This window comes from Gadus macrocephalus, chromosome 23, assembly GCF_031168955.1.
Source record: "Gadus macrocephalus chromosome 23, ASM3116895v1".
Taxonomy (NCBI): domain Eukaryota; kingdom Metazoa; phylum Chordata; class Actinopteri; order Gadiformes; family Gadidae; genus Gadus; species Gadus macrocephalus.
The window spans coordinates 1,462,606-1,475,920 of NC_082404.1; the positions used below are offsets into that span (position 1 = coordinate 1,462,606).

Below are 13,315 nucleotides of genomic sequence, written 5' to 3' on the forward strand. Positions count from 1 at the left end.
AGGTATTTTAGTACCTTGTGATGCTGCTGCATTCCTTTCATATCTCATAGGTACATGAGAAACCTTGTCCATGAAGCGTGTCTAAGAAACGGGATGAAATGTGATGGTGCACTTGCACTTGAAGGCCTAGTTGCAGAGGTGCTAGTATGGCCCTTGGACGTATTGCTTGCATGATACATTGTCCAATTCCCAATATTATTTTTTCCAGCAAACATTGTTCTGTGACTATCCGCTATTTCAATTACCTGCATACGACGAATGAGAGCAAGGATATGACAAAATACAGCTATTTGGATTTATGCAAATGAACATTTAATCCAAACAAATAATGGCATATTCCAAATGAATCCTTGTGTCAAAAATAACATATTTTAGCATTTTAAATCATTAAATTGTGTGTTCTGCGAGCATAGATATGGCAATTTATGTATTTTGTGGCCATATTGGATTTATGCAAATAAAACATGCTACCACAAATGTTATTTTTTAGGACTTTTAGTATGTTGTTCAGGGACCACCATCAATTCTGTTGCAATTTATTCCAAGTTGAGTAGGGTTATATTTTCCTGGACTATTATATAGTCGTCCATCGACACTCAATAGTAGGTGCCCTATATCCATCACATCAAACACTGGAGATTATTGCCGGTATAATTCTTCTTCCTCACTTTAATCACACGTCGATACAACCAAGATGTCAGTATGACCTCTCAGGGCTCCAGAATTGTCAGGAACGGATGATAAGATGATAACAAGCAATTGGTCTCTTGTCCATGCGTCGCTTACCTGACAGTTAGGCTTTCCTATGTCTGCTTAAACATTCTTTTGTTTCACAGCACCAAGCACTCAAATACAGAATGACAATAGGGAATATCATCTTTTAGAACGCAAAACAATTGAATTTAGTGGAAGTATGTTAGTGTGTGTATTTTTGTGTACGTTTAAGTTTTAAGTGTGGAAAATATTGAACCTGTGTAGTGGCTTTATGTGTTTTTTTCCATTTTAAAATGTGCGAAATGAGCGGGTTAAAAGTGAGAAGTAGCAATTCAATAAAGGTGGTAAAGAATTTTCTAAAAAGCTTTAGTGACATGGAAAAGGAACACATAAAATCCTTTTTAGGTCTTTAGTGACATGGAAAAGAAGCACAAAAGGTATTTTCTAGGTCTTTAGTGACATGGAAAACAAACACATAAGGCCCTATCTTGCACCCAGCGCAATTTACGACTCATGAATCGTTGCTAGTTTGCAGCCGGCGCAAAGCTTATTTTCCCCCGCAGCAAAATCGAGCCTCTAAACTTCGCCCTGAGAGGCGTGTCGGCGAAAAGCGAGGCGTTCTCCGGCGCAAATGATACATGGTGCTGTCTTACAGATCGATTTTGCAATTGCGCAACTGACCGAATGGCACAGTTGGTGTTGCTATTTTGACGTGTCAAGGCAGGTCGGAACGTAACATAAGCTTACACATACGTAGGCTATACACAGCACAAACATGCAAAGAATTACCCTGATTTAAATATTATGATGTCAAAGATTGTTCATAAACGTGAAACTGCATAGAAATAGCATGTGGATTGTGGAAACATTTTCAATAGGGGCTGCATGAATGAACACTGTAGTAGGCTATGCCATGCATTAAGTGCAAGAGTCATTTATCCGCCGATAAATTAGCAACAGCGCCAGAGACCCGCTCACAAAGCTACTTCCGTTTTGCGCTTCTCACTTGCGTTTCGGCCGTTAAAATAGAGCCCATAAAGTCCTCGTTAGGTCTTTAGCGACATGGAAAAGGAACACATAAAATACTTTTCTGGTTTGTAATGACATGGAAAAGGAACAAATAAAGTACTTTTTAGGTCTTTAGTGCCATGGAAAGGAACAGATGAAGTACTTTCTAGGTCTTTATTGGCATGGAAAAGGAACACAAAGTACTTTTTATGTCTTTAGTGACATGGCAAAGGAACACAAAGTATTTTCTAGGTCTTTAGTGAGTTGGAAAAGGAACACAAGCATAAAGCGAAAGCCTTGTCCTATTATTCCCTGAGTCTCAGCAGTCTTTTTCCAGCAGACTATATTAAAAACACACAAACGCTTTTGTGTTTTGATAAAGCTCTCTGACGTCTATTATTCATGTGTGATGCATGTTTTGATGGCCTCTTTTCAAGGCTTCTGTCTCTCGGCCCATTACTCAGGAGGGTACTTGGCCGGGCAGGTTCTGCTTTGTTATTTGGTGCTAGGCCTACCATTTCGACCTGGCCTCAGCAGTATCTCCTGAGCTTTCTGGGGCGGCCGGACAGTGGTGGAGAAAGCTTGGGCCACCGCCGTGGACGCTAATCCCATTTGGATGCCAACATTTTCATTAAACGTTTCTTTATTATTCGATACGATATGGTACAATAGTACTTTATTGTCAAAGCAAGTCTGAAATTTGTCTTTCATCCCAGCAGCTATATTTACAAACATCACAGACAAGACAAGGACATCAAAAACAGGACATCCAGATAGGACCCACAAATATAATAAAAGTATCTAAATGAAGACGCCTGCTTGATTTTTTTCTTGATGGATTACACAAGCCAAATACAATCTCTTCTGTTTTTAGTTTATTATAAGTTTATTATTGTCTTTAAACCTTCTTCCAGACTGGCGATATCACCTTAAGGGTGAAACCTCTTTCCAACTATACATGGCTCTCAACTTCTATCTTAAAACATTATTTGAAATGGATGACATTTTCATATACCGTATTTTCCGGACTATAAGTCGCGTTTTTTTTGTAGTTTGGCTTGCCCTGCGATTTATATTTCGAAGCGACTTATATGCCAAAATTGTGCGTACATAATCTTCGGCCGCAAGATGGCACCGTCATTCATTAGGCCTACAACTGAACGCTGCAAGCCTACTGCACCACCGAATAAATTATAAATAAACTAGACCGTAGACAAAACAAAAGAGAACACAAAATAAAATGCCGCCAAAAATAAAAAGCTATACTGCACAATTTAAACTGCAGATTATAAAGTATGCAGCCGAAAACGGCAATCGAGCAACAGAAAGAAAGTTTGGGGTGAGTGAAAAACTTGTCCGGGACTGGCGAAAAGCCGAGGAAACTCTCTTGTTTAAATGTTTAAAAATAAATGCGACTTATACACCGATGCGACGTATCTATGTTTTTTTCCTCGTCATGGAGCATTTTTTGACTGATGCGACTAATACTCGGGAGCGACGTATAGTCCGGAAAATACGGTATATGTATATAAGAAAAAATTATTCTTATGAAGAATCATTTTTTTTCTTTGTAGCATGCTTCATAATTTCTTCCCATCTCTTGCAAATGTTGTGCAGATGAACTTCTTCCTCTTCATCTGTATCATTCGAATACTTCGTCAAAAGATCAACTGCCCGGATATAGGAAGAAACGAGTCAAACCAGTATTTGTAAGTTAATTAGAATGTTTCTTTCCTATTGCAACCTGTATTATTTCCTTTTCTTCTTCTTCTTCATTAGTTATAATAATGGTAACCCTATGGTATATTATTTATGTCCTCGTCCAAACTTGGTCCTCATTCTGTGGAGGTTAACGCGATGTACAAGTTTATTTTAGAAGTGTACAGGCAGTTATCTCTAAGGTAGCGTTTGGGTAAAGATCGATAGCCTGTGTGGGAGTTAAACATGAAACCATGGCTCATCTTAATCTCCCTGAGGCATACATTATTGGAATATTAGATTTTTCTCTGATAGGATTTCAAACACCCGGATAATACTTTGGCGTGAGTTCATTCCCAGCTGATGCTGACATCTGTTCTTCCGTCCGTCTCAACGATCGCCTGGGAAGAGGAACCCCTGTAGAGAGTTTTATCATCACCTTTAGGCTTCAACCAAACTTTCTAAGCCTCTAACCTCTTGTTCCTCTGTTACAGGAGATTGGCGAAGTCTACCCTGCTTCTGATCCCTCTGTTCGGGATCAACTTCATCGTGTTCGCCTTCATCCCGGAGCAGTTGAAGACAGAGATGCGCCTGGTGTTCGACCTGATTCTGGGATCCTTCCAGGTACACTTGGGCCCTTTTAGCATTAGCATTGTTTTAATTGATCAGTAGTGGATATTCTACTTACATTTCATTCATATTTAGGGCATTTAGCAGATGCTTTCATCCAAAGCGACTTACAATAAGTACATTTGTCGTAAAAAAGTTAAACAATATATCTAGATTAACCCATTCCCTGTAAACAACAAAGGATAAAATGCTAGATAAGTACTGTAACAAAATACGACATACAATGGCCCTCATTTATCAAACAAACGTAGAAATGAGCGCAAATCTGAACGCATGATTCATCTTACGATAGGACCCACGTGAGATTTACAAAACCTTCGTATCACACCAATCCCAGCGTACGAAGGATCTTGGTGTTGATAAATACGGCGGCTGAGATCGATCGTAATTAACGTAACACGCCCATATAAAAGCACGTCTTCAGAAGTCTCGCCCCTAACTTTTACGACATGGAGAAACGTCCAACGGTAAAATAGAGGAATTTTTCCGAGACCCAAATGGAGACGCTCGGGTCACTGGTGGATGCGAACCGTCTGGTTTTATTTGGTAGCCTATAGCTGGCATTAAAGGCCAGCAAAAGAATGCTATATGGAAGGAAATAACTGTTGCAGTGAATAGTGTTTCCAATGTTCGTCGGGCTACAGAAGAGGTTTGTTAATTAAATTAATTAAATAATAAATTAAATGTACAACTTCTGTTATCCAGCTTAAAACATTTCACATATATGCTATTGTTTGCATTCCGTTAAAGTTATTTAATTCCGAATAAGGTGAAGAAAAAATGGTCCGACATGAAGCTCAGCACCAAAAAACGTGTTGCGGCTGTGAAGCCGGCCAAGCAAGAAACGGGAGGAGGCCGGTGCAGTGCGACTGCAGCGTAACTCACCGAGATGACTCTGACCATGTAGTGCGCCCTGATGTAGACGATGCCCAACGTTGCTATTTTGGAAAATAAAAGAATCGTGCGTGCCCCCAGGCCATCGGGCTACCATGTTCAGGATTGACATTCTGGCATCGCAAATAATCTGAAAATTAACTGAATGGTAGCTTTTGCGGTTGATGTACGCGTAATCATTAATAGATGGTTCATACGCACATGGGTACAATCAACCGCACCAATCACATTTGGAAACCTAGCAATAGCATAAAAATCCCGTTTGATTCCAGTTTGCTGATCGTTATTATATGGGAATTTAATATAACGTTCGGAGAGGGACATTATAGCTGCCAAAACTGCTGGCATGGTTCGGCTAATACTTGGCTGGGAAATAGCAGACCTGTCCCCGATCTCCCGCTGCAAGATCCCAGTGGCCAAAAATCCCAAGGTAGAGCAAACCTGCACAGGTATTGCGTTTGATCGCCTAGTTTCTCGCCTTAACTGTGGCTCCAAAGCATTGCATAGCTCCATCAGGAGATGCCTTGGGAGACGAAAACTACTCAAGAGCCATTCATCGCCCTCCTTAAAAAAATCGGCGCGGTCTCGAAAAACTCTCTCGTCTGTGCGTTGAGGTCCTTAACAGAGCCAGATCTGCCATCGCTGAGACACGACCACCTATTTGGCAAAGCTCCTGTTAATATAGACAGCTGAATAAACATTTCACCTGTCACATTCTAATTATTTTCATAGCAATACTGTTTTTAATTAGGCCTGACTTGATTGTAATTGTTTGAACGCTGGGCTAATTCCAATTTATTTAGTAATTAATACAGATGTTGAACATGGGCTACTTGTGCTGCACTATTCATCATTGAAATACCCGTATGTTGCGCCAAAAAAACTTGCGTACACGAGCTCAGACCTGACGTGAGATTTCATCGCAGCCTGTGCTCACGTTCAAATTGATAAATGCCAAGCTCAACGTTGAAATGAGCGTACGTCCATTTTACGCACGTTTTCTGTCGTACGCTCGTTTGATAAATGAGGGCCAATAAGTGCGTATGTTCTTGTGGTTCTGTGTAGCTCTGCTGGTATAGCATGGGGTTTGCACTGCACCGTCTCTGGGTTTCAATTTCCACTCTTCTATTCTACGGGTGTATCCAAATGGTCAGACCTTTTAAAAAAAGGCGGCCACCAAATGGCCGTCATGAATTCATTTTCACAGTGCCCTTAAAGTATCGTGTGGAACACCTCGTCCCAACTGATCCTAGAACCAGTATGGACTTTACTGGATTCATGCTGGGATTTGCAGTTTTTGGCTGGACCTGGCTTGGTGAATCTCTGTGTCCTCCTCTGTGCCACCATTGAACCTACTGTCCCACTTTATAGTGAGCCAGCTATGCAGCTTGCAGCAGACATTGATGCTCCTTTGGATCAAGGCTAGTCAGTTTATCATACCTTTAACCAGGAAGTGTTTTGGAGTTTTTTCATGTCATCCGTCAAACCTCTTTAAGGAGCCATTGAACCCAAATCCCTTTTTATTTAGTTTTAAATATATGTCTTATATGATCGTCAACATAATAATCTATGAAACTTTATCAACATAGTAATCTAAGACGGTTCTTTAGTGACGTCTGAAAGCCTTTCCAGAGGCGTTCAGACGTCACTAAAGAACAACCCCTGATCAGCCCTGTTAGTCAGCATTTTCAAAATTCCATGTGTTAATCTTGCAGAAGGCCCTATTCTAGTGTTGATAGTCTCATACTCAGTGGGTCTGTACAAAACATCTTTGGCTACTCACTTGCAGAGAGCTGCTAGTCTGCGATATCATCGGTGGGAGAAGGAGGAATCAGGAGTGGTCATGTATTTGTAATGGTGTTGCTGCTTCATTAAACATTGATATAAATATTCATTAATAGTTGTCAAAGGAATCCATGAAAACATTATACTATTTTACAATCGTCTTCATCTAAAATAAACAACATTGTGAATACAAGTCGTTCACCTCTGGCTCTGTCCTGCTGAGCCGTATTCTCGGGAGCCAGCGAGCGATGGCTCATCAGGATGTAGTCAATTCCACCCTGTTGACCTAAGAGCTCATCAGGGTGTAGTCGACTCCACCCTGTGTCCTAGAGACAGAAGAGCTCATCAGGGTGTAGTCGACTCCACCCTGGAGACAGAGGAGCTAATCAGGGTGTAGTCGACTCCACACTGTCCTGTAGACAGAGGAGCACAACAGGGTGTAGTCGACTCCACCCTGGAGACAGAGGAGCTCAACAGGGTGAAGTCGACTAGGCAGGTTTGGAGCACATGGCAGTGGTCCCAGTGGATCCCTCACCCTGACAGAGTCACAGCGGTCAGCCTGCTGTTAGAGCCCGATGAGCCATGAGAGGGAGAGGAGCCAGACCACCTGACCAAGAGTACTGGTTAATTAACGAGATTAACATTCTGTCCCCACACTCCTTGTTAACCTCATGTCTCAGTTGTCCCAGACTTCTCCGCCAGCATGTGGAGTGTTTTGTAGTTACTCTGATGGTAATGGGTTGTGCTCAGCCTCACTTTGCTTTGGATAAAAGTATCTAAATGGTAATGTATCTCCTGTTAGTTTACCTTTCTGACACACTGTAATGTCATTCATAGCCGATAAATCCTTCACACAGGTATTGAGCTTGAGCATACACATCATAAAGCGTGTGTAATCCTCCAGCAGGGCTGAGTGATATCGGGCTCATATCTAGAGTTTGTACCGTAGAGCGGGCTGATATCTACAGTGTGTACCCCAGACCGGGCTCATATCTAGAGTGTGTACCCCAGACCGGGCTCATATCTAGAGTGTTTACCCCAGAGCAGACTGATAGCTAGAGTGTGTACCCCAGAACCGGCTGATATCTTGAGTGTGTACCCCAGACCGGGCTGATATCTAGAGTGTGTACCCCAGATCGGGATCAAATCTAGAGTGTGTACCCTAGACCGGGCTCATATCTATAGTGTGTAGCCCAGACTGGGCTGATATCTACGTGTGGTCCTCAGGGCTTCGTGGTGGCCGTGCTGTACTGTTTCCTCAACGGGGAGGTAGGTACCGGCGCATTACACACTCTAATATTCAAGTTCTGACCTGGCATTCTCACCAGGTCATGCAATGCAACAAGCACAATATTTGGCACTCACACACACACTCACACTCTAACACACACAAACATGTAGGGACCCACACTCACAGAGGTGGATGTTGGGTGTGAGGAGCGATGAGTCACTCCTCCTCAACGGGTGGAGGAGAAGTATATGGAGGGTTGTGTCTCGGGGCAGCTTCCTTGGCACTCTTTTATTTGGGGTGGGATGTGGGTTGGGGTGGGTGGAGGCTGGCTGCCGCTCCAGAATATGAAGTCACTGGCTGTGTGTCGCCCATGGGAATACTGAGAAGATGCTAAAACCAAGCTCAGAGGGATTTAATGCGTTTCCATTTGTCAGGTTATTTAGAAGCCGTGCCAGAGACGACAACACATGGAACACAACATGAACCCTCCACTCTCTCTCCTCTACTCTCTCTTCCACTCTCTCCTCCACCCTCTCTCCTCCCCTCTCTCTCTTCTACTCTCTCCTCAACTCTTTACTCCACCCTCTCTCCTCCACTCTCTCTCCTCCACCTCCTCTCCTCCCCTCTCTCTCCTCCCCTCTCTCTCCTCCACTCTCTCTCCTCTACCCTCTCTCCTCCACCCTCTCTCCTCCACTCTCTCTCCTCCACCCTCTCTCCTCCACTCTCTCTCCTCTACCCTCTCTCCTCCACCCTCTCTCCTCCACCAGGTTCAGGCGGAGGTGAAGAGGAAGTGGCGGCGGTGGTTGCTGCAGCGCTACATGGGTTCAGACTCCACCAAGTACCAACAGCCGTCCAGCAACGGGAACACCTTCAGCACCCAGATCTCCATGCTGACCAAGTGCAGCCCCGTGACCCGCCGGGTCTCCTCCTCCGGCCCTGAGGACTCCTCCGTCATCTGACCTCCATCGCCATGGAGACGTGTCAACGTGTGTGTATATATCCCCGACCACAAGGACTGCTCCGTCATCGGACCTACTGGCCGCCCCATCATGACCTATGTACCTGTGTGTATATAGATGATGACCTATGTACCTGTGTGTGCATATAGGTCAGGACCTATGTACCTGTGTGTATATAGGTCAGGACCTATGTACCTGTGTGTATATAGGTCAGGACCTATGTACCTGTGTGTATATAGGTCAGGACCTATGTACCTGTGTGTATATAGGTCAAGACCTATGTACCTGAGTGTATATAGGTCAGGACCTATGTACCTGTGTGTATATAGGTCAGGACCTATGTACCTGAGTGTATATAGGTCAGGACCTATGTACCTGTGTGTATATAGGTCAGGACCTATGTACCTGTGTGTATAGTCCCTAGGTCAGGACCTATATACCTGTGTGTGTATAGGTCAGGACCTATGTGTGTATATAGTCCCCAGGTCGTGACCTATGTACCTGTGTGTATATAGTCCCCAGGTCATGACCTATGTACCTGTGTGTATATAGTCCCCAGGTCGTGACCTATGTACCTGTGTGTATATAGTCCCCAGGTCATGGGTGAAGATGGAGTGAAGTGTGTTTGATTACTTAAAAAAAAAATAATAATAATAACTGATTGAAATAATGTAAACACACAAAGGCACACTAAGACAAAAGGATACACACTTATTGGACTTTTGGAAGCTGTGAATCGATTCAGAATCATAGAAGCTAAGAATCCCAATTCATACGTGAATGTTTTTTTTCTACACTCAAACGACAAGCTTTCAACACATTAGCTCTCCTGTATTATATCCATGCCATACATGGAAGCTTTCAGACACAGGGAGGAGAGGAAAATAAATACACATTTGCGCACGAGCAGACAAAATGAGAAAATTAGGTTATGCATGTAAAATCGCTGATTATAAATATTCCATTTTCACAAGCAGCTCATCACACTTACTCACAAAAAAAGAGAAATATCAATGCATTCATTAACCAGCAATAGCTGATCCTCTTGTGTTTCCACCAGCGATGACAACTTACAGTGAACGTAGGAGGACAGGGAACGTGACAGAGGCATCCCCTCGCAGCCCAAGCCCTCTGTCAAGGGCGGTGGATGATTCGTGTTACAACGGCTAATCGCTTGATTTCCCATTGATTCCCTAAGCTTCCCTGTCAGTGAGCAACAGGAGATGTAACTTATTAGACGAGCTTTGGCTGAGAATCCAAGTGTGAAATGCAGGGAAAATAAAGAAAATCTGCTGGCGCTGCATTTTTATTTAATTATGAACTGATTGAAGAAATCACTTAAGGGGTTGACCCCTATGCTGCCTGATCCCCTACACAAATGCCCCCCTCTGCCAAACATCTTACAGGGAATAACATAATCAATACTTAGGAATCAATACTACTGGAAATTTGTCAGCTAGAGAGTAAACGGGAGGGCAAACCGAGAAACCGAGAGAAAATTGAATCGGAATATTCAAGGGTGTTGATGATTGGGATGGTTGTTCACACAAACATGTTGGCAATATCGTATTGCGTTAGTGGGATGACCAATCATTCGTTAGTGGTGGTCGGTTCTCATTGTTCATTTATTGAACGATCTTCTCTGTACTCGTCGTCCTCATCAGAGGCTGTCCTCCACCCCACAGCCTACCTCCAGCCTCCTCACCAACTCTGAGCCTTATCCTCATCAGAGGCTGTTCTCCAGCCTCCTCACCAGACCCTGGGCCTTCATCGTAACCTTTTCTCTCTCGTCAGGTTTGTTCTGTCTTAACTTCTTCATTTCATTGTCTATGGGCACTCCAGAGTCTTTCAAAGGCATGTCTGTTAGAGTTACTTTTTTGACCTGGTTAAAGATAGATTCGTTAATAGGCCTACTTCTTATTTTTTGGAATGTTTTTACATTTTAATTTTTTTATGCTAAAATGAATTGAGCATCGCCATGAAAGAATGGTCAATAAGGTTTGTATGACAACGTTTCAACTCTATTTGATAGTCTCAACCACATCAGATAAACTGCCTTGGCACAATAATTCCGACCCATTAGATCTACAGGGACATGATGAAAAGCAGAACATTTCATGCAGAACATTCGTACTGCTCGTGTAAAGGGGCAATCGTAACCCTTCAATGGTTCCAGTCAGATCAGCCATTACACTGTGGAGCGAGGAGGGGGCCGAGAATGCTTCACAACACTTGACTCTCTCCATCAGTCATCAGTGGATTAATGAAGTCACACATGCGTGTGTGTGGAGACGGCTGCTCACGGTAGGCAGCCCTCCAGGAGCTAGCTAGCTAGCCGAGGTTCTGCGGCTCCGTCCGCAGCGGCTGTCAGAGTTTATGTTAAGCTAAGTCAATTGCGGAGAGCAAGCCCCTTTCAGAATACTGTCACCAGTTTTCCACTTCACGAGGTTGGACTTGAAACTCAAGACGCAGACTGCATTGTGTGCTTTCTAAGAGAGTCTGGCCCAAACTAGAGAGCTGCCATCTCAGTCCGCAGGGTTGAGTGTTGGCAGAGAAATAACTTGTTTATGTTTCCCCTCAAGCGATTAAACCCATATCAATGGCAGTGGGAGAAACCATGTGGATTGGCTGGGGGGGGGGGGGGTCTATTCGAGGTTACTATGATGTGCAGAAGGTTCCTTTCAGCTTATGAGCCATGATTTGGTTTATTCTCCAGTTGATGTTCTCATGTAGCACTAGATCACATGTCCCAAGAGGGCCACTGAAGCCTAACACTCCAGTTTGTTTGTGAAGGAATGCTCTAATTTCCTTGATTTCTATGAAAAATTCTTTGAAGATTTTGAGAGCCATATGTTGTGCTATTGAAAATACCTCCTTCCATAGCTTCATACATGGTGGATGTTTTTTGAAAGTGGAGATATCTGAAGGATTGAGTTCCAAAGCTGTGTGAGACCCATAAACAGAAACAAACATACTCCTGGTAACATCTTGGTAAGAATGTCTGCTGTATATCATTCCTAAAAGTTGGATTATGAAATTTGGAGCTGTTCCACTATGACTGGTCACAATGGCAACAGAGGAACAAACAAAGGTGCCTCAAACGATGATCCTGGTGATCCTCAGTTTGGGACAATGGACACGGTTACGGAATTACTGGACCAACAGAAGAACTTCTATGAGGATCTGCTGAATAGGCAGGAGACTTCATTTCGCAGTTTTTCTCAATTGATCATGGACTCAACAAGCAAAAGAGTTGACTCAGTTCTGAGTGAGCTACAAGAAATTAAGGTGAGCCTGAATTACTCTCAAATTGATATTGATAAATTGATTGATTTAGTTCAACAGATTATCGTTCGTATACTGTCCATGGTACTAGCAACCTGCTCTGGTGCTTCTTACCTATGTATTGTGGTAACCCGCTCCTTGAATGAGCCGGGTTACCAGTACAAACGACGCGTTTGTGGAAGGTTAAAGCCATTCCAGGCATTTATTCACAAACACTTCAATCAACCAGGGTTCTCACGGTCTCTAGGGCCTCCGTGGGCCTCTAGGCTCTCTTGCTGCCACGAGCCCTTCCTTCCTGCACCCGAGCCGTGCTGTGCTGTGCTGTGCCTCCTTTTAAAATGGCTCCTCCGCTTTCGGCCAGGTGTCCCCCAATCACCCTGATTGGGGAGCCGAAAGGGCTGCTCTTCGTCGGACAGTCCCTCCCGATTACCACGGGGACCGGTAGGTGGGGGACAATCCCCGCCCGGATCGTAAACACACCGTGTGTGGTGCGGACAACCACGTGACACGTGGGGTAGGTCCGGGTGTCCCCGTGGACGCAGGCCACCTCCATCGGCTCCCCTGCCTTCCCACCCGCCAGGTCGGGGCGAAGGAGGGTAACCGCACTGCCGGTGTCCAGGAGGGCCTGCGTGTCCTGGTTCATCACCCGCACCGGGATGGTCGGAATACCAGAGGTTCCCTGCGCCCAGCAGGTCGCCAGCATACAGGGCCGACCCGTCCCCACGTACGCGCCGGCCGGCGGCGCAGCCCTGTCCCGGCCTCGCGCTGCGGCCTTCTCTCCCGCTGCGGCGGCGGCGTCCCTTGCGGCGGCGGCGGCGTCCCTTGCGGCGGCGGCGGCGTCCCTTGCGGCGGCGGCGGCGTCCCTTGCGGCGGCGGCGGCGTCCCTTGCGGCGGCGGCGGCGTCCCTTGCGGCGGTGGCGGCGTCCCTTGCGGTCGCCGCCGCGGCAGGAGAGGCAGCCGCCGCCGGCGCAGCGGGAGACGAGGCGGCGGGAGACGAGGCGGCGGGAGACGAGGCGGCGGGAGACGACGCTGCCGGAGACGAAGCTGCCGGAGACGACGCTGCCGGAGACGACGCAGCCGGCGCCGCAGGAGACACCCGGCCCCGGCGAGA

At 45.1% G+C, this 13,315-nt stretch overlaps 1 protein-coding gene across 1 annotated transcript in view; it reads left to right on the forward strand.

Moving 5' to 3' along the window:
• The window catches only part of vipr1b (vasoactive intestinal peptide receptor 1b), a 56,197-nt gene extending 45,982 nt beyond the window's left edge, over positions 1-10,215 (forward strand). The window contains exons 7-10 of the mRNA XM_060044472.1: positions 3,340-3,431; positions 3,915-4,044; positions 7,957-7,998; positions 8,728-10,215. Of these exons, the coding sequence (XP_059900455.1) occupies positions 3,340-3,431; positions 3,915-4,044; positions 7,957-7,998; positions 8,728-8,919 (456 nt within the window). The 3' untranslated portion in view covers positions 8,920-10,215. The remainder of the gene's footprint in view (positions 1-3,339; positions 3,432-3,914; positions 4,045-7,956; positions 7,999-8,727) is intronic.
• The last annotated feature ends 3,100 nt before the right edge of the window (positions 10,216-13,315 follow it).